The sequence below is a fragment of the Alligator mississippiensis genome, chromosome 4 (genome assembly GCF_030867095.1).
Source record: "Alligator mississippiensis isolate rAllMis1 chromosome 4, rAllMis1, whole genome shotgun sequence".
Taxonomy (NCBI): Eukaryota; Metazoa; Chordata; order Crocodylia; family Alligatoridae; genus Alligator; species Alligator mississippiensis.
Window position 1 is genome coordinate 110465647 of NC_081827.1, and position 20489 is coordinate 110486135.

Below are 20489 nucleotides of genomic sequence, written 5' to 3' on the forward strand. Positions count from 1 at the left end.
GGCTGTTAAAATGTGAGCTTTAATAGTAAAAACAAATGGAACAAAACCAAACCAAGTTTTAGTAAGCAAGCTTCTCTTGGCTCCATCATCAGATGGGGTCAGTCCTATGGGAACAACTCTGGGTTGTGAAGCTAGTGCTGTTCTTCCCACTGAGAGAAAACTGTTGCTTTAACTAGTCAAGGCATAAATGCAGAGTGCTCCTTTGCAGCTCTGTGAGTGAGATGACCTGGCTGCCATGGGAACTAGCTTCCAGTTCAGTTATGCTAGGGTAAAGAGCACCTGGCCTTCCTAGGGTCAGCAGCACAGCCTCTCCTGCTGCAGCAACAGGCACACACAATGGATGGCTGCAGGTCAGTGCTCCAGTGAGTATGAAAAAAACCAGCCAAAAATAATAAAACCTTTTTCAACCTTGGTAAGGTAGCAGCTACCTGGTTAGTGAGAATACACAAGGCAGCGTGTCAAGATGGCCCTCTGGTCTTTAGGGTAGTAATTCAGAAGAGTCAAGTTCAACTCCATGTTCTGCCACCATTCCTGTATGACCTTAGACTTTTGAGCTTGTCTACACTTAAAAGGGGTTGCTGGCACAGCTGTAGAGCTGAGAGCATGTATGCTGGTACACATGAAGCTTCCTGAATGGATTAAGCTGTGCCAAAGGCTTTTTCAATATGGGGGTACAACTCTTCCAGGTAGGGGGCAATTTTTTTCATGCTCCTAAGAACACATCATTATGCTGGGAAAAATTGAATGCAGGCAAATCCAAGCAACTCCAGGCTTCTGCTCTTCCCTCCTACCCGACATGAACTGTGGTAACAGCACTTCTCTACCTCACAGGAGTGTTTTGAGGATGCATACGTTCAAGCTAGCAAGGTGCTTAGCTACTGCAGTGACTGGACCCATCTACCTATGATAGATAAGTAGCACCGTTCTTTTGTTTGTTTTGGGTAGGAGAGAAGTGTGCATGTTCTTTTCAGAGTGTAAACTTGTAAGACAGGTCTGTGGAATGATATTTTGGCTCCACTGATGCATCCCACTGCCTTCAGTGCAATAAGGATTTCACCTGCTATTATTAAAATGTACATAGCTCATTACAAAGATGGGACCTATAATATAGGAAAGCATTGCATGTCCTCAGAGGGACCAACCTAAACACAGTGTATTTTAATGTTTCCAGCTGGATGGCAGGTTCTGGTCAACAGAGCCCGCAATCCAGATTCTACTGTTGTAAAGCCAGGGCATCACCCTAAAAAGAAGCATCAGTACATTCCAGTCCATCTCACAAAACACAGCAGCATTATCCCTTCCTGCTGTCACGAGACCGTTGGCTGGGAAAGGACAATGAGCTACCAGAATCTCTGAAGCAACAGCAAGTGTGGGAGAGGTAGGGTTAGCATGCACAGTTTGAATCAGACAGCTGCAACTGGTGGAGTACTACTGACCTGCTGTTTTACAAACCACACCTGCCCTGGTACAGCAAATAGTACATCTACAGCAGACTGTAAGAGATGAAGAGGGCCTCTATTCCACTGTCATCTCAGCCCAGTCTTGGCCATATAAATTATTCTTGATCCAAAAGAATAGAGGAAGCACCATCGAGCTATGCAAAGAGGGCTACTTGAAATGTAAGAAACAATAGAGCTGTGTACAACAGGAGCAATGCGACAACCGGGAGTCTGTTCCCTTTCCCAGCTCTTTACTGGCAGAGTGTAAGGGCTTTGCAGAACACAGTGGACTGATTTGTTTGAAGTGGACTGTAGAATGTTGTTTCCTTTTTAAAGAAAGTAAAAGTCTTATTACTCTTACACTCTTGTGAATACTGCTCTGCCCCTTCCAAACACTGGCAAAAGGAAAAAAGGTGTTTCTTTCAGTAGTAACCCCTCCATTCCAACAGGCTCAGAAAGCAGCTCCTTCACCATGGTCTGGAAGAGGGAGTGGTACTCTCAGCAGGTCTTAGAGACAAATGCAGAGATCAGTAGTTCAGTAAAAATGCCTCTTTACCCAATATTTATGCTAAAGCTCATGACAGGTGGACACAGACAGGTGACACCTATTAGCTAGGGCAGTTTTCCTAGGCTTACCTACAATTGCCCTCTCTAAAGGCCTTGCCCAAAGCCAATAAGTCAGTGGAAAATGTTTACTGGTTTAAGCAAGTTTGGAGTAGATCGTAATCTACCAGAGTTGGTTTAATACTAAGAAAGTCCCATTCTTCACATAAGTCTTGAAAAATTTAATTATGTTCCACTCCCTCGCTGCAAGGGTGAAGCCCGCATTGTAGCTGTGAGTGGGAGGGAAAATAATGAGAAACCAGTTGTCACGTACATGTTCAGAGCCAACAATAAATTTAGGAAGCTGCTGTAGAACTATGTTATTTAGCAGTAAAAGCCATTGCTCTCTCCTCTGAGCTCAGACATGAATAGGTGCTGCTAAAGCAGGGTGGTTAGAGAGTGTGGTTGTTTAGAGACATTACAACATTGAGGGAGAGGGCACTGCATTAAATCACTCCAGGTATTACAACCTCTCTGCAGTGAGGGAGTAATATTATATCTACTGTACAATTACATCATAGCCACCATCACATTAAAACCTAAAAGGCACTGCTTTAAAGGCAAAGTATTTCAGATGAAAGAGGGAGAAGACTCTTCATATCCTTTTTTATCAGTCAAAATAGTCAAACTGATCAGCTTACTGTTCTCCATTCCTCTCCCTCCAGCAGTGTTCCTTTAGCTGCAGTGATTTTACAAATAAATTGACAGAACAGGAAAAGGAGGTATTAGCTGCATTCTCCAGGGTAGACTTTATGCTCAGGAGAGAGGTTAGTCCTATTGCCTTTGACATAAAAGCAACATATGCTACAGTGCGCTGTATTTAAGGTCAGAAGCCAAAACGAGCCTGCTAAGCAGATCTTAACAGATCAAGCTATCACATGCCCTAGTGTTGGTAAAAGCAACAACAGCTCTGCAAAGATGCTATATGTATGCTTCTCAGGGAGGCAAAAGCAGGTAAGTCACGGCACAGCTTGATATTGGGTAGCAATCTCCTCCTACCCCCTTGCCCACGCAGTAAATAGAGACAGTAGGGCGCAACAAAGAGCCCCTCCTGTGTAAATACCTCTTACCTGCTGCAGTGGCTGCCTTTTAAGAGAAGAAATTCAAATTACAAAGGCAGCAGTGGCTGTACTTGTCCAGCTGGGATGGAACAGCAGCAGACTTACATTTATCATCCACTTGTTCCAGCACCCACACTTATCTCGGTATCTTGGAAGTCTAATGGCCCCACTAATAGCTGCTGAAAAGTGGAGGTTATGGGAGGCAAGTAAATAGATGTGAAATCATCATTTCAGCAGGCTCTTCTCAGTCCATTTTAGCAGTACTGTCTGATAGAACCAACATCCTGACAGCTCATGAACACACACTGCCCTGCTACTGCCCAGCAACTTGTTAGAAAGACTCAGATCGCAGAGGGCAGTAAAATCCCTAAGATACAATTAAAGACCTGCTCAAGTTAACAGTAGAACCAGACTTTGGGGGCAGGAGCAGAGCGCCCTTAACAGCTGGCCAGAGCAAGAGTCAAGTAAAATAGCAGGAGAAATTAATGAGATTTTCAATTGCGTTATGTCTGTATCCAAAAATGAGTTACAATTCCAACTTGTTTCTGTGATATCTCCTTGCAGAAGTGCCTCCATGAGGATGGTTATAAATGAGGCATACGGTCAGGATAGACATAAAATTATGAAATGCATGGGTCAGTTCTACATCAAAGGTCAACTCAGGACAGAACCACCCTCTAAAAAAAAGAAAAAAGGACTCTTTAATTACATCTAGCTCAGTTCCTGTTTCTTGTTTCAGTCTTTTTTTTTTTTTTTTCCAAATCTAGCCTTGTAAAGATTAATGCTATACAGATGCAGGAACAGGGATAGTACAAGTGTTCTCCTATAAGAGAATATTCAAAGCCTTGGGAAAAGCAGACAAAAGACTCTACCAAGGGGTAGCACACTGCACAGAGGATATAAAGTGCTATTTATACTTGTGAAAAGCAACCCAGTCAGTACTGTGAGGACTTATTTTACATGTGCTGGGTCATTTCCCCTCTTCCTCAAACCTAATCCCTAATCTGCCTGGCATGAAGAAAAAAGGGAAAGCAACTTCTGAGTCCCAAACAGAAGCAGACATCTGCTGGAGACAGCCCTCACAGGAAGGTGAGATGTGCCCATCTCTCACTTCCAAATTACCATGGGTGAAACCAATGCTGAAACTGGTAAGGGAGTGCAGACAAGTCAGTCAAAAAGAAAAAAAAAAAAGAGTTGAACAAAATGTAGGGAGTTCAGGCCCAACTTTGGCCCAGTTAGGAGGAATGGAATGAAGTGTCCACTCCATTTGCCAGCAATTGGGTAACGTTTCCACAGTCGTTGTACAGCCAGCCCACTCGACTACAGCTTGCAAGATAGCCCAGCTGCTGATGTCCGTCATAGGAAAAAAAGGCCCCATCCCCATGACTGCCATGGCCCTAGTTTAAGCAAGGTAGACGAGTGCATTGCATACCTGGCTTCACGTACACAGGTAAACTGACAAGTCATTGGCTCAGCTTGCATGCAAGCAGGTTTAGGGCCTATAAGAATGTGTGCTGCAAAGCAGCAAGTTACGCCATTGGCTCAGAGTTAAACACATTCAAGTCTGGCAAATGGAGGACAGTGACCCTATCCTGCTCAGGGGCGAGCCTTTCATGAGGGGCCATATGGTCCCACACAAACTATCCAGCCCTTTTTTGTAATTTAAGAGCTGCAATCCTTGTGCACAGGAGGTAGAGGGCAGGAAGATTTGGCCCCTAGTCTCCCACATGTACATCTCTCCCTCAGGCATGTGAACTGGAAGAGAACTCAAAGCTGCCAGAGAACAACAAAATCAGCCTTGCACCATGGCTGAAACCCAGTACACAGCACGTTGACAGACAAGTACATCCTCTTGCTATATGCGGACAGCTGCCTGACAAAGAACCCACTTACTGAATGTTCAAGCGGAGGGATGAGTGACAAGACAGGGCAAGCACAAGCTGAAGCAAACCCATGGCACAATGAGAGGGAGCTGGTCTAAGCAGCAGAACCCACCCCCCCTCCCCCCCGAGTTCTGCACTCATCTGTTAGGGGTGAAGGACTGACTACCCTAGTCAGAGCCAAGTTTCCCTCAAACAAGCCAGCCCTGCCATGCAGAACATATGTGCCAGGTGCCTTTGGGATATTGGTCACTATTTGGGGCTGGCAGAAGACTGTCCAGTTTGAAACATTTAACCAAAACAGGATCCATGCAACTAACACAAAGGGGTTAAAGTAAATCTTTAGGCAAAGAGACTGTCCCTTCCCAGCAGCCATGATATGGGAAGGGTCAGCTCCAGATTACTGCACCTCTTTATGTCTAGCACTTGAACCCATGCCCCCCCTGCCAGTCCAGATTCTGAGATGATCAAGTGATCCTGTAGCATAGCTATACTTTTAACCACTTACTTTTGCCACAGCTGGCAATACTCGTTTTATCCTAACTCAGCTGCTGAAACAGCCAGGTGATAGGGGGTAAGAAGTGTAATTCTGCATGATTAACTGACTGGTCCCCAATGAGAAGCATAGTGGGACAGAAGATTCAAGACACTGGAGCACCAGATCCCGTGCTGACTATGGGATACTCCCCTGGAGGGGGTATTCTCCACAGACAAGTCCTGAAGGCTCAAATATGCATCATTTCACATTGGTCCCCACAAGAGAAAGTGCTTTCCTGAAATTTCCAGCCCTCAGATGTCCACACCGGCAACTGTGAGGGTTGGTGAAGAGGCCACTGGTCCTATAGATACCAGGAAAAACAAAACCAAACCTTGAGCAGTCACTTCTGGCAAAAGGAAAATAAAATCACATTTTGTTTAAAATTATAAATACTTCCTTGTATAAAGTTATTAAATAAAAGATCCTTCCAGTGGCTCTGCTGAGTTCCAGTGATGCTCTTACGCAATGTCCTGTAGTCTTTAAAAAGCCATCTCTGCTCCCGTCTCTGCCACCCTCAGTTTAAGTACAGCAGGGGTTATCGATGACTAGCATCACATCAATGCCATACACTTCTAGCAGGTCCATTAGGAAGCTCCGGTCCCCCTGGGGGTCCAGACCCATGCCCCGGGCATGGTCAGCGGTCAAGGTCTTGTCCTGGCTGGCTGACACCTCCATCAGCGTCTGAAATATCCGATTGTTCTGCTCCATGAAAAATCTGCAGAATACAGTCAATGGAGAAAACAGCATAGGATTGAAGAAATCACAAAAGTGAGGCTTTCTGCAGCCCCCAGAGCTTGGAGAACTGTATTTAACTCACAAAACACAATCCCCAACTTCCTGTGTGACACCAAAATACTGCAGGGCTGGAGATGTACCTACCACAATGGGAAACAACACTGAACTTTTTACTCAAGAGCATTGCTTCAGGCCAGTTGACTTATTCTAGGCATTTCCTCCCTGAATAAAAGCGGCAGTATCTGTTAACACCCCCTTAGGGTGACCCAGAGGGAACAGCAAAGGGAAACTGGGTGAAGAACTGAGCCACTACACTGACCCCAGTGAGTTCTCCATTTTCTGTTCTTAAGGTTCCAGTTTCTAGCTATTACTCATCTTCCATACCAACCACTGAACAGAGCAGGAGATAAATGACCTGGCAAGCACCTGCTGCACCTCCATGCAGAGATGGTGCATCTGCCATATCCCTGCCATGTATCCTCCTCATGACTTGGTCTAATTTTCAGAGATTCCAGTGGTAAGGTTCCCACTGTTCTGTGTGGGGCTGCTTGCAGGGCAATGCACCTCGCTCAGGAAGCCAGTTTTCCCTTACGCAATTGACTTTTTCACATCACAGAGTGGAAGCAAGAACATGTGGTAAAGGACCCCAGGAGCCAGGGTCTTGCCTCGTTAGTTTTGCAGTTTTCTCACACTCTTCCACCCAGATATAGTTCCTCCATCTCCTAGACCACAGCAACCACACAGGCATCACCTTAATTTGCTGCAGCCTCACTGAACCACAAACAATATTATGCCCCAACCAGGGATCAGAGTGTGCTACTCTCTGCAGACAGCATGCTGTCATCCTGACCAAGCAGACAACCTCCTCTGCGTGGCCAGGTACTCTAGGCTGAAAAGAACCCAAGAAATTTTAAGAAAAGGTATCATTTTCCATTTCCAGCCTGTGTTTTAAGAACTTCATCCCCTCCAAGCACCTACAGAAGCTTAAGCAAAACTAAGGGTGTTGCATCAGCCTCCAGAAATAGAAGTGATGAGAAGGAGAGTGGCCAATTTGGTTTTCAGGTCCACGGAGGGGTATGCAGGGCAGTTATAGTGAAATGCCCAGGCACTTCTTACTAGCCAGGGCAATAATTAAACAGTCTGACATCCACTTTTACCTCACTACTATTTCTGCATGGTCAATGTGAAACCACACTTTAAAAGAATTCCCAAAGTCAGAGCAACTCACAAGATGAAGAGGTCCTCTTCACAGGAGCTGCAGTCCTCATCCACCTCCTGAGAATATAGCAACATCTGCCTGGGAGAAGGGAAGTAAGGTTACACATATAGCAACAGCAGGAGTGATTATGATGGAAAATCCCTTGTCCGCTTACTAGAGATAAGAGTACCAAACCCAGTGCCTTTGTCCCCAGTACTGAGAAGGCAGCATTGTCTTCTGGTGACAGCACTGGACTGGGAGCAAGGCCATGCAAGTTCTGTTCCAAATACTGCCACTATTGTGTTGCACAGCTCTGGGCAAGTCACTTCCCCTTCTTGGTGCCTGTGCAGACTGACATGGAGCGACTCTTACTGCTTACTTATACAGCGCCCAATGCAATGGGGCTCCAATTTGGGTTGGAGGCTCTAACCCAGTGTTGCACAATCAACAATCCTCACCATGTTGGTGAGAGAGGGGCCTTAGAGGTGAACCAAAATAAGAAAGCAAGAAGTTTGGCAAATGGACAAGGCAACACAAAGAGTGCTGTGTTGGTCCCCTCCCCACAGCACACTGCTCCTCCCTTGCAACCTGTGAGCAGGTCCTCCGATTACCTCTGGTCATTGAGCCGTCGGTATTTCTCCTTATCAGCACTGTTAATCTTCAGCAGCGGTTGCAGGTGCTCACGGTGCGTCTTCACATTTTGGTTATCCACATAGACATCATAGAGATCATGCTTTTCCTCAAAGATCTTTTCTGTTGTACCTGCCAAGACCCAAGGAAGAGAAGATTCTTGTGCCAATGTATCATTTTCCCTGCAGGAGGGTGTCCTTGTTTAATTGTCTGATGAGACCACGACACAAGATGACCACTTCCTTGAACATTAAGAACCCTTCCCTTCGTATTACACAGTTTCACCTTACTATGTGCAAGTTCCTTCAGGTTAAAAATGTAAGTCAGTCCTCTCCTGATGTGCCAGAAATTGCTGCTTGTTGTGGGGAATAAAAGATTCCATGTACTTACAGGCCACGTATGACATTTCTGTCTCCAACATTTCTATGTCTGCCACATTCACGTAGAAGAAAGGTTTGGACTCTGGAACACTTCCCCCAATACCAGGCAGGGAGACGTTGGCAAGACAACAACAGCAATACACTGCAGGCAAGAAAAAGGGATAATGAGATGTCAGTGTTCCCTCTTGCTACGCTTCACCATGCCCATTCTTCCTCACTGATCCCTAAAGATTTCTCTTTGGGCAAGAATTATTACCCTAATAGTATCTGATGGGCACTGAAGTATCTCTAGAGTCATGGAACTCTCCCATCCAGGCAGAACCAAAAGTAACATCCTCCTCTAGGGTGGATGGTCACTGATCTATGATGCTCCCACTGAATAACAGGTTCTCATGCTCAGACCCACTTTGACAAAGTCCTACAGGACTGTTTAGGCCTCACCTCTCTGCAAGTGACGTTGATAATGAAATGAAGGTCAGGCAACATAGTTTGGTGCTGCCACCTGGAAACAGGGTTTGGGTTCACAACTTTGGGCTATAAAGGTTGGAAAAAGCATCCTCAGCTACCCCAGAAATAAAGAAGATTTGGCTGGTGCCAGTCTATGAGTAGCTTTGATGGTTTGGGGGAACTGCATAGTATCAGTCCCTTGCCCCTCCAGCTGGGAGGCTTTTTACATCGTGTATAGAGATGTAAGAGTTACCATTCTTGAGACCCATGAGGGCAGAGGCAGGGGATTTCTGGCCACAGAACTATACCTCGATAGCAAACAACTCCCACTGGTGGTGGTGAGAATATCAAAATGCGCTTGCGAAGCAGGGCAAACTTCCAGAGGATGAGGATCTGCTCGCCAAAGAACTTAATGAACTGAGACATACAGCCAGCTGGGTGTGTGATCTGAGGGTAGGGAGAGAGAACAGCTCAGGGACAACAGGAGTGGTCAGCAAGATGCTGAACACTGACGGAAAACATGGTGGCTACATGCAGATACATGTAGCCTGGCACCACCCACCACACCAGACACAAAACTCCTGGGAGAAAATCAGCACATCGCAAACAGTGCAGAGCTGCTGTCTGTCATATCCAGCCTGACACAACTCAGGGCTCAGCCCACGGTGGGAGGCAGACCTCCATTAGGCTGCCCAGGAGAGAGTGCTGTTAACCCCCAATTAGCCACATGCACACCAGTCAAGAGCATGTTTGTGCAAGACAGTTGGCACTCTCCTCACCTTCATCTCTGGGTACATGTATCTGTGGATGGATGGCAGCCAGTGGACAGGTTGCTGAGAAGTTAGGCTGCCCTTGCCAGCAGAGAGAACCCCCTTCTTGTCATCATAAAATGCTTCTAGGTGGGAGTAATGTCCTGGCATCTCTAACTGGTGTCTGGAAACAGAATGAAAGAGCTTTATGATATCCATAGATTCCACATCCAGCACCCCCGTTCCCAGCTCTGCCTTCTAGGCAATGAATCATCCCGAAGTGCCACTGCTGCACAAGTTTGGGTGTCACAGATCATGGCACTAGTATCCCTCAGCAACTCTGCCTGTCAGTGCAGCCAAAGACTGGGGACAGGGTGAAGTAAATTACTCACTGACTTTAGGTACTAGATATGGTAGGACTGATCCTGGTTTAAAACCAGTTCAAAGGAGGCAGTGTTTTCCTGCAGGTCCTCCTTGATTATCTCCACTACACAGTACTGCAGTGTAGAAACATCAGAGTCAGTTGTCAAGGGCGAGATCAAAACCCTGCTCTTGGCTATAAGGATCTTTCAAGAACTTCTGGTAGAGTGTTGTGTTTAAGGTGGTAGTGTGTGTGTTGGGAGGGGAGAGGAATCAATTATTTTGTTCCCATAGTTGTTCAAGGCAAACAATGCTGTAGCAAACAGGAAAAATGTAAAGTGTTAGACCATGAAGCACTCTGCATTACCAGCTCAGTTTCCTTCCTCCATCACTATCCCATACTGCAACACCCAGTCTCTATTTTTCCCATGAAGAGATGATACTCTGGCAATATAGCAAATATCAATATCCTTATTACACATTAAGGGACAATTACCTTCTGAATTACACCTGGCAGCATCCATCCATGCAGGTGCCAAGACAGCCAACCCCATCTGCCAATCCCAAATCCCACATAATACTTACCGGACCTGATTCTCCAGAAAGTGCATGTATCTATAAAGCAGGGTGTATGACGGAGAAAGAATCCCCACCGACTTCATGCGGGCACCACGCTCTAGCTCACTCTCCACAGGCATGTTTGCAAAGCAGGCCAGCCCAAAGCAAAGCCCCTTCCGGAAATAACTGGGGACAAACATTTAACAAAAATCAATGGAAATGGAGTAGAAGAGAAGAGAAGCACAGAGATGGCAAGGGATACACAAGCAGATACTCAGAAGGGCTAAAGAAACTTTAAAATGGGGAGGGGGGCATAGAAGATGTTGTTCTCCACTCCCTCAACCTCATCAGATGCTCCAAGTAATAGCAGAAGTGGAAGGTACTGATGTACACAGGCATTTGGCATTTTAATTATGGCCTCAAAATGGACTGGGAGCAAGGTCTCCATGATGTGCTGGCAGCCCCAGCAACCTTTGCTCTCACTGAGCACCAAGGACAGCCGACTCAGCGACTGTAACATTTCAGAAGAGAGATTAGCACGCACAGGAGAACAGATGCACGCTTCTGATGTTATGGATACAAACTGCTTCAGCTCCAAGAACCTTAATTTGATAACAAGGTAATTTGGAGTCTATGTTTATGGGCACCCTTCATTTTTAATGCTTTGAACTAAAGAAGGAGAGTGTGAGTACTAAAGGGGATGGGAGGGAGTAGTGTAACCCACATATACTCACATAAAATCTGACTGGATTCTGTGGGACCCACTTGCCATGGATTTGAACTCTACACCTTCCAGGTCAATGTCCTGGGGCAAACACCATTCTACCATGTTACCTGTGGAGCAAGAAGGGCAAAAACCTTAGTCTCAGTGGGAATGGAGCCTCACACCTTACTGCAGATGAAGCAGCAGCTTTTAAACTGCAGTCAGTTTTTACCACTTGGGTGTGAATCACTAATGCACAGGAAACAGCATATTCTGAAAGGCAAGTTTTTGGCGCATCAATGAGGACACAGCATTATAGAGCAAGATGGTTCTCTCTGAATCCTTAAACAGACCTAAACACAAAGATACGCCATGTAACACCTACAAAAGACATCTACTATGCTGCAACATCCAGCTCTTGTGTGGGCTTCAGAGTTATTTCAGAACCTATACAACACCTTGGGTCACATTGCCACTTCACATATTATCAAGAGACATTCCCTGCAGGTATTTAGGTAACACCATGCTCATGTCTATGCTTTCCCAACAATACTGAAGGGGAAAAAAGGTTACATCTCTCTTCAGCACCAAAATGCTCTGCTGAAATCTGATCTGCAATTCAATACATTGTCCCTTTTAAAAGAAATGTGCTTCTTCCCCAGCCCTGGTAGTGTGAGAACAAAGACGGAAAACGAAACAGCCAGTATCTGACGATAAGTCCATCTTGCCACCGTGAGTAAGCCTCAGGTTTCAGAAGGACCCAAATCCTACACGAAGGCAAATTTCCAAGAAAAATAAGAACTTCCTCTCTCCTTTTACCAGTCCACAAAGATATGAAAGGGGGCAAACCAGAACTCAATATGCAGATTTATAGCAGGAATGAAAGTATTATGACCAATATGGAAGCTACATGCACATTCAAAGGATGAACTAAAACTCCAGTCATGCTTATTGGGGAAAAGCATAACTGGTTACCAAAAAACCCAAACCCCATATATACAATACATGCACACTACACACACACCAATGCTGCAGAACAATGGCTAGCAACCATCATCCCCTTTGAGTGTTTCACCTGTGCTTACACCCATTAATTCCTCTTTGGCAAAGCCTCTGAACAAACTGACTGGTGGTATTCTATATATTTATTTTAACTACAGCGTTCCATCTTTTTCCCTTATCCAAGGCCTAGAACATGTAGTCTTCAATCTCCCAACCGTCAGGGTGGAAATACTTGCCACACCTCACAAGAAAGCTAAGTTTCCCACTCACATGCAAGGTATGGGTGTGGAGACTCCGTTATACTCCTAAGTTTTTGGAAGCTCATCATCTTCCTCAAGTTACATGTGGAAGGACTCGTCAGAAGTCTTTAAGCCAACACCCAAATCAACACAACTTCCACAGAATACCACAGTGGAATAGAGCCTGGATTATGGCAACAGTGCCATAATCACTTCAACAAGTACAAGAGGGGTACATTTACTGAAAGATTATATAAATGACTAGCTGCCTGTAACCTATCCAACCCCACCAAAAGGAGGTTAACTACTGCTCAAGGAAAAGATGCCTGGGAAGCCTGATTCTGGAACATGCAAGACTAAGGAATCATCATTTCATGGTAAATTATGATCTGTGCATAGAGAACAAATTACAACCAGGCAAATCTATCCTAAACTCTTTCAAAGGGGAGCAGATCGATCACATGTTATTTTAGGCCTCACTTATACACTATATCTGTGCTAGTTAGAGAAGCAATTCATTACTGAAATAATGTCACAGCTTATTCACCTTCCCATTCAGGAGTAAAGTATTCAGGCATAACAGTGTCCACACAAGGGGAGGAGAGCAACTTAACAGCAGTCTAGTTGCAGCAGCAGGATATGTACACTGAGCCAAGGCCAACTTGGCCACAGTTTGGTTTTTCAGTTGTTTGTTTTTAGAAATCGGTACTTTAATGTAGGCCCCTAAATTAAGTGGGCCGATTCTCAAAACTTGCTGAGAGCCCAGCAGCTGGCACGAAGGTCAGGAGAAGCAGAGACCACTCTGCACACACCCCCAAACACTTGTTTCCATACCCAACTTCCATTTTTTAAAGATCTTGGCTCTTGTTTGTATTTTACACAGTTGTTAGGGGAGCCCATAAATGTGGGTCTATATAATCATTATATTTAGGTACCCACCTCAGCAGCCTCGTTTTCTCCTTGAGTTACATATTTTCATCAGGTTTTTGTGTTTGATAAGAGAAACACATACAGCAAACTGATTTCACAATGGAGTACCAGACCTAGCCAATCTTGTCAACAATGTTGTTGCACAAGTAGTCCAGTGTCACTGCAAGTCTAAATGAGGAAGAGGAAGAGCTAACTCACTAAAAAGGACCTTCCTGCAGAATTTGGTGAACTTGAATACACAGGAGTAGTGCCTAGAAACAGACATGCACCCGAAATCGCAGGGCCTTCCTCTGAAGTGACTCTGCCCGTAAGTGGCAAGCCTGGTGAAGCCCGTGACATCCTGCCAGCCTATGTTTTTTTCCTGTGCGCTGTGTTTACAGTTAGTCGCATACAGCTATTCATGATTTTTTTTTTAAGTAAGGCACAAGATCTTTCCTTGAGAGAGTATGAGAAAGTAGACTAAAGCTCCCTGTTATTCCCTCTCTCAACCACAAGTTCCTCTTTTAAACTTGTATTGTGATGAATCTGCTATTAATCACCATCTAGAATTAATAGAAAGATGCTGTCATTCCATGCATCCATTCAGCAGAAGCATCTTCAATTCGTTAAGCTTAAAAAGCATAGCAGGGTACAGAAGTAGTCTTGTTATTACAAATGTGTATTACAAAGCCATGCCTGGGATGATGTAGTTGGGAATGGTCCTGCTTTGAGCAGGGGGCTGAACTAGATGACCTCCTGAGGTCCCTTCCACCCTTAATTTTCTATGAGTCTACGTGGGAATAAGCACAGGCTAAATGACATGCCTAGGTCCACACCACCTGTTGGTGGCACAGCAACTAGAAACAAAAACCTTTTCTGTTCTTTCACCACAGCCAACTACCATGCATGCACACGATTATACAAAGTACTTACTTACATCATCTTGTGGGATGTTGCATTAAAAGCCAACCGTAACAACTCAGACAGCCAAGGAGTACAAGTCTGTCACACCACTTTTACCCTGCAAGCATTCTGGCAACGTGGCAGTTATGGAGCAAGCATGGAGATAAAAATCAGTAAGAGGAGATGCTAGAGCAAACAAAGGAGTGACTTCACACAGGCCCAAGGGCAGCTGCTGGCCTACCGGGAGAAAGGGGGAAGGGAAAAGCTTCTGAGGAGACGGGCACGAAGCAGCCCTCATACAAGGGGGATACCCCAAGAGGCACCCAGACATCTTTAAAGCACAAGAACAGCTATGAGATGGGCAAGCTTGCTGGTGCCTCAGAGAGCTCCTGTAAATCATTCTCCAACATCAGCAACTTCTGAGTAGATAGCAGCCAAGAGTATTTCTCCCCCTTTATGTGTTACAGTGGGGCCATCATCTAATAACTGAATCAATGTGATCATCTGGTCATGAGGTTGATGTCACACTGACATCTGAATATTCAGAGAGTACAACTTCGAGCTTTGTGTCCTCCCGCAGCATTGACAGCACAATAGTGTGATGCTGTGCTACGGCACAAGGCGGCAAAACTGAACAATGTTTCACTGGGATAGGAAAATTCAAAGTCATGCAGAACAGAAAAACTGCTTCATCTCCATCAGCATAATGCATGCTGCATCCTAATGGTTAAAGAGAGTTTGATTTTGTGGCTGGTGTCATTTCACTTATAGACATGTTCCTGTAATTGGCTCCAGGTAGGCCCATGGTCTGTTAACACAGAGGCAGCAAAAGAATCAGGGCCTTAGCACACTACAGTCCTATTAGTAATGAGAAGGTAGCATGGATCTCTCTCTCTCATGTCAATTTCCTGATCACCTTTAAATAGGCTTTATTCTTCTACATTTTCACCTCCCCAACCAGACCAGGCCAGGTCACCTCATGTTTCTTTTTGTTTGCTTTCTGCAAAATAAATAAAATTTCAAGACAAATACATCCCAGTCTGCTGACAGCTACGTCACACACTTGGTGTTCTCACAGCTGCCAAGGAGCATTTCTCTCTCTCAGCAGGGCCACAACACTCCAGTGTTATCCAGTGTTGTCTGTGTTAAGGGTGCACCTATGTGACGCAGTTCTGCAGGCTTTTTAAGCTGCCCTGGAGCTGCAGCAGTGCTACCAAAGGGTGAGCTCTCGCACAGGCAGCACAGGCATTTCTAACACTGGTCTAATGTTTCTGGCTGATTATGGCAGTAAGGAAGAGACCATAAAAGGATATGAAGACAGCAGAGTGCGCAATGTTATTAGCATCCTATTCTCTTTCACCTGAACTGTCAGTCATCGTATGGACCAGCGTGGGAGGTAACTTTTTTTGACAGCTATGACAGAATCGTGATTTAACTCTAAAGTCCCACACATCTAATAAAAAAGCCCCTCAGTATGGTCAGACAGATAATCAGACCATGTGATTTGTTAACTCTTCTCATATGTTTTTCCAAATACTGTCAGCAAACATACAGTTACCAGGGACCAACCACTTCACCATCACTGCAACAGTGCAACCAGCTTTGCACCCACCACTTCAGGACCCAATAGCTCCAGTAAGAACCCGTCTTTGAAAATGCAGGACTTCGCTACTCCCTACATTCCTTGTTAGCCTGTCAGGACTCATCTGCAGGAGCACATGGAACAAAGGTCAAGACAAAAAATGCTACAAAAAGCTTTTGATGACACAAGCTCAATTTATTCCTCTGGCTGCTCCCAACTCAAGGATCAACTACTCATACAAAAAGTCACTGAGATCCAAGCAGACCTGTGGGGTCACTAGGAATCATACTAGTCCGGTTGTGTGGCAGCCTTACATACACGATAGGAAATTCTATAAACAATAGAGAAAAGAAAAGTACCGTTGTTACCTGGGTCTCTTCTTAGGTAAGCAGTGAATCCAACACATCTGTGCCCTCTAGCAGAACTGCCCTCATTGCCACCTTTGAAGAGCAAAACTAGCCCTCACCTCAAAGCTTACCATTATCCATACAGTACCAAAAAAACCCATTTACCAAAGAAACTTCTGCATGGAGTGCTGGGTCTTGGCAATAAAACCATGACAGACTTTATATGCACTTTAAAAGCTACTTGATGGCTCAACTCCAGGCATGTGAGCTTGACTCCCAAAACTCAGAGCACAAGTTAGGACAATCTGGTGTTATCTCATCTATCCAGGCACAGTCCTTTTTGAGAGCAAGCACATTCAAGATGCTGAGATGAAGTGCCAGAGGACAAACATTTTGCTAGACACATTCTACTTGATGGTATGAAAGACTTGGATGACAGATGAAAGAAGAATTTAAGAAAACATTAGTTGACACAATCACTCTCTGCCCACTACCAGAAATACTACCTTTTACTTCTGAACAAGACAACTGAGAAATGAAATTACAGTTCTCCTTATACACCATCAGTAACCTGGATCATGTTTCACGTTAGGACACAGAGCAGAGGCAGTGCTCGTCACACAAGTGAATAATCACCTCTTGGCCATAGCCAGAGGCCAGCCCACTATACTAATGTTACTGGTCCACACTATTTGGTAGGGTCAAGTATGGCACTTCACTATTCTGTACCCACAACCACACAGCCGTGCCATGACACGACAATCGGAAGGTGGAGGAGTCAGTCTTTAGGAACATATCCTCATCCTTATTCTGTTCAACGTTAGCAGTAAATGACTGTGGGAGCCCAGATATGGCATGCAGACTACAGCACCCTACAATGAACACCCAGCTCCAGCTGTGCACCACACTCAGGAACTGCCATCCTCCTGCTTTCCCAGGACCTGCAAGAAGCCAGGAACTGGTTCAAACTAGATCCTGCAAAACCTCAGCTGATGCCTGTAGTTAGATCTTCATTTCTATAACATCACCTCCACTACAGTTGTCTAATCTCAAGTCACTAAGATAGCCTGCTGCTGTTGGGCCACCTGGTTTTCAATTCCAAGTGGATTTGAATTAAATTCACCAACCTCCATACTGGTTTTCAATTCCAGTGAAAACACATTTTTCCATCCCTTTCTCAGGGAAGATGACCCAGAGCACATTATCCTTCTGGCAATTCAAACATCAATGACCTGGACATTAGGAAGAACTTCTTCACAGTTCGAGAGGCCAAGGTCTGGAACGGCCTCCCAAGGGAGGTGGTGCTCTCCCCTACCCTGGGGGTCTTCAAGAGGAGGTTAGATGAGTATCTAGCTGGGGTCATCTAGACCCAGCACTCTTTCCTGCTTATGCAGGGGGTCAGACTCGATGATCTATTGAGGTCCTTTCCGACCCTAACATCTATGAATCTATGACCTCTCCAAGCTTAATTACTCTAAGTCTCCCTACCCAAGTATGAAGCATTCTCCATGTTCAGTAACTGCATGACTGACAGAATCACAACCTAGTGCTCCACTTTTTCACTTTCACTCCCTGTACAGTTAATTCCAGGTCAGACTCAAGGATGCAGTCTTCACCTTCACAGACCTTGACTGGTTTGGTCCCAGTCACTCAAGGGAACGCAGAGCCCTTAAATGATCCAGACCTCCTATGGAAGTTTTGCCTTCAGGTACCAGCCTCAAGAGTAAAACACACATGCAGGAGACAGAAGAACTTACTCCCAGAAGAGGTCAGGATGCTCTTCAGGTTTCAGTATCTTCAGAGCAAAGTGCAAAGATTACTCCTTATTTTTTGCCCCTCTGCCATAACCCACCTTTACCCACATCTTTGTAGTCCACACACCTAAAAAAGGGGGTAGATATAGAAGTAGTACATGCATAAATGTACAGAGTAAGCTATCTGACATTTCACCAACCCAGCAAGAAACTAGTATCGGACAAAAGCAAAACTGGAACTACAATGGAAAGCTAGGAAAATAAGGTTGTCTAATACATATTACATAAGTCACTATTTTTTTTTTTTTTTACTTGGGTTGATAGGCAAACCAAAATAACAACAAGACTAGGTGGCACAGAAAGACCCAAGTGTGTGGTGAGAGGCAGCCGAGAAATAACATTTTCACCACCCTTGGGAGCAAGTCATCCATCTCTAGAGCACTGCACACATGGATCACAAAGTCCCCTTTGCAGACAAAACTCGAGACAGGTGCAAAACCAAACAATATTTTGCAGGGCTACAGCTGTTGGGAATAGATGGCACAAGTTAATGCTCTATGTGCTCAGTAAGCGAGGCTATTTACCTTTTTCCACAGTGACACTTTCACCAATGGATTTAGTTTTCTTGTTATTTTTTTCTGCAGACACGTAGAAGAATGATTTTCCCCTTCAAAAGCTTTTTTTACGTAGCTATTAACGGTCAAATCTGACCCTCTCACTCTGCTTAAATAAGTCCTTGTGGATACTGTTTAAGTGGAAATACTTAAGTACAGCACTCTCTTGTAGATAAAGCCAGTACCAAAGGCAAACGTTTCTGGTGTGCTATTTCCCGTTACCAATATTTCTGTACAACCTAAAACTAGTTCAGCTTCCAGAAAAACACTTTTCCCAATTTTTTTTTTAAGTGTTTGAACTGCCAAGAAGGCAATAAGAGTCTGGGAAGAACTGAGCGTGCCCTAGGCAGAATCAATTTTACATGATGCTCTTGTTTGAGGAACTGAAAAAGCCCCTATTATAAACTACAACAGGGCCCTGTGCACCGAGGAAACACTGCTTAGGTCACTTGTATGAGAAAGCCAGCTCCTACTTCTCTGACAGATTACCTCCTAATGCCAAACCCTGTTTTCTATGTCATCTTTTCTTAACGTGCTCTTTTCTCCTGGTTGCTTATTCCAATGTGCCAACACTTCTTAAGTACGTGCACCTCCCCCCAGGCTGGCAGAGTCCAAGACGAGGGAGGAACCACAGCTCTTGAGCTCTCATCCGAGCTTCGCCACTGACTTGCCATGTGCCCATTGGACAAACCTACTAACCTCTCCTCCCTCACCTGTCATTCCTTCCCTACTTCACAGGAAGGTGGAGAGGCTTAATTTTTCAACGAGCGTAAACAACAGGCCTCCGAGATGCCTGAGGCGAGAACTGTAGTTAGCCAGGTTAGTCTGAAGTCAAGTAGCAGGCACTGTAGACTTGCACCTGATCGACTCAGAGTGGGTAGCTATATAAAAAACAGGGAGAGAGTTGCACCTTGTAGACTCAAAGTGAATAGCTACAAAGAAGACAGGGGGAGACGTCTACCTTGTAGACCAGCAGCTCCCAAACTGACAGACCGCGCACCAATTTCAAACGATACCACCTTACGTACCGCCAGCAAATTTTTGGCATGTAAAGTAGTTATAATAAGTCTGTTAACACGTACCACTGATACGATGTCTGCATACCACGGGTGGTACTTGTACCAGACTGGGAACCACTGTTGTAGACTCAAAGCGAGTAGTTACATAGGAAACGGGGAGACTCAAAGTGGGTGGCTATACAGAAGGCAAGGGGAGACCAGCACCTGACGGTAGAGAGGTGGGCCGGGCGTCTGCAGCGCCGGGGTGGGGCAGCCGCACCACCCCCGCGGGCACCGCCTGCCACGGGTGCCCCTTGCCCGCTTCTCCGGCTCCTTGCCGTCTACTTCTCCCCTGCACGGCGCACACCTCCCTCCCCCCTCCGACTCCACGCCAGGCACGCGGCACCGCTGGCCTCCCAGGCAGCGCCGCGGCCCCTCACACGCCGGCCCCGCAGGCCTGCTCCCCCGGCCCGGCCCGGCGCGCACCGGCGGGCCCAGCCCCAGCCCCAACCCCAGCCCCAGGAGGGCGGCCTAGGGTGCCCTGGTCCCAGCCCCGCTGCAAGCAGGGCCGGCCCGACCCCGCACGCAGCTCAGCCCCGGGCTCCCCCGACCCCCGCCCCGGGCAGCCTCTCACCGCTGCGGGGGTCGAAGGTGACCACGAAGACCGCCACAATCTGGTCCTCCTCCGCCTCCCGCGCCGCCGCCGAGCCGCCCCACGGGGCCAGGCTCCAGCCGCTGCTGCCCTGCGCCTCCGGGCCGGGCTCGGGCAGGGCCACGCCGGGGCCCTCGGCCCAGAACAGCAACGGCGCCTCGTCCGGCTCCACCATGGCCCCGGCCGCCCACTGCGCCTCCCGCCCGCC

General features: G+C 46.1%; 1 protein-coding gene across 1 annotated transcript; it reads right to left on the reverse strand.

Annotated features, from left to right (window-relative positions):
- On the reverse strand, positions 1–20489 carry DENND11 (DENN domain containing 11). The gene is made up of 9 exons (XM_006278282.3): positions 20264–20489; positions 11313–11412; positions 10606–10764; positions 9691–9844; positions 9220–9358; positions 8475–8606; positions 8066–8216; positions 7485–7553; positions 1–6236 (listed from the first exon to the last, which is right to left on the reverse strand). Exons 1-9 carry the CDS (start codon positions 20454–20456, stop codon positions 6041–6043), a joined length of 1293 nt encoding a protein of 430 aa, XP_006278344.1. The 5' UTR covers positions 20457–20489; the 3' UTR covers positions 1–6040.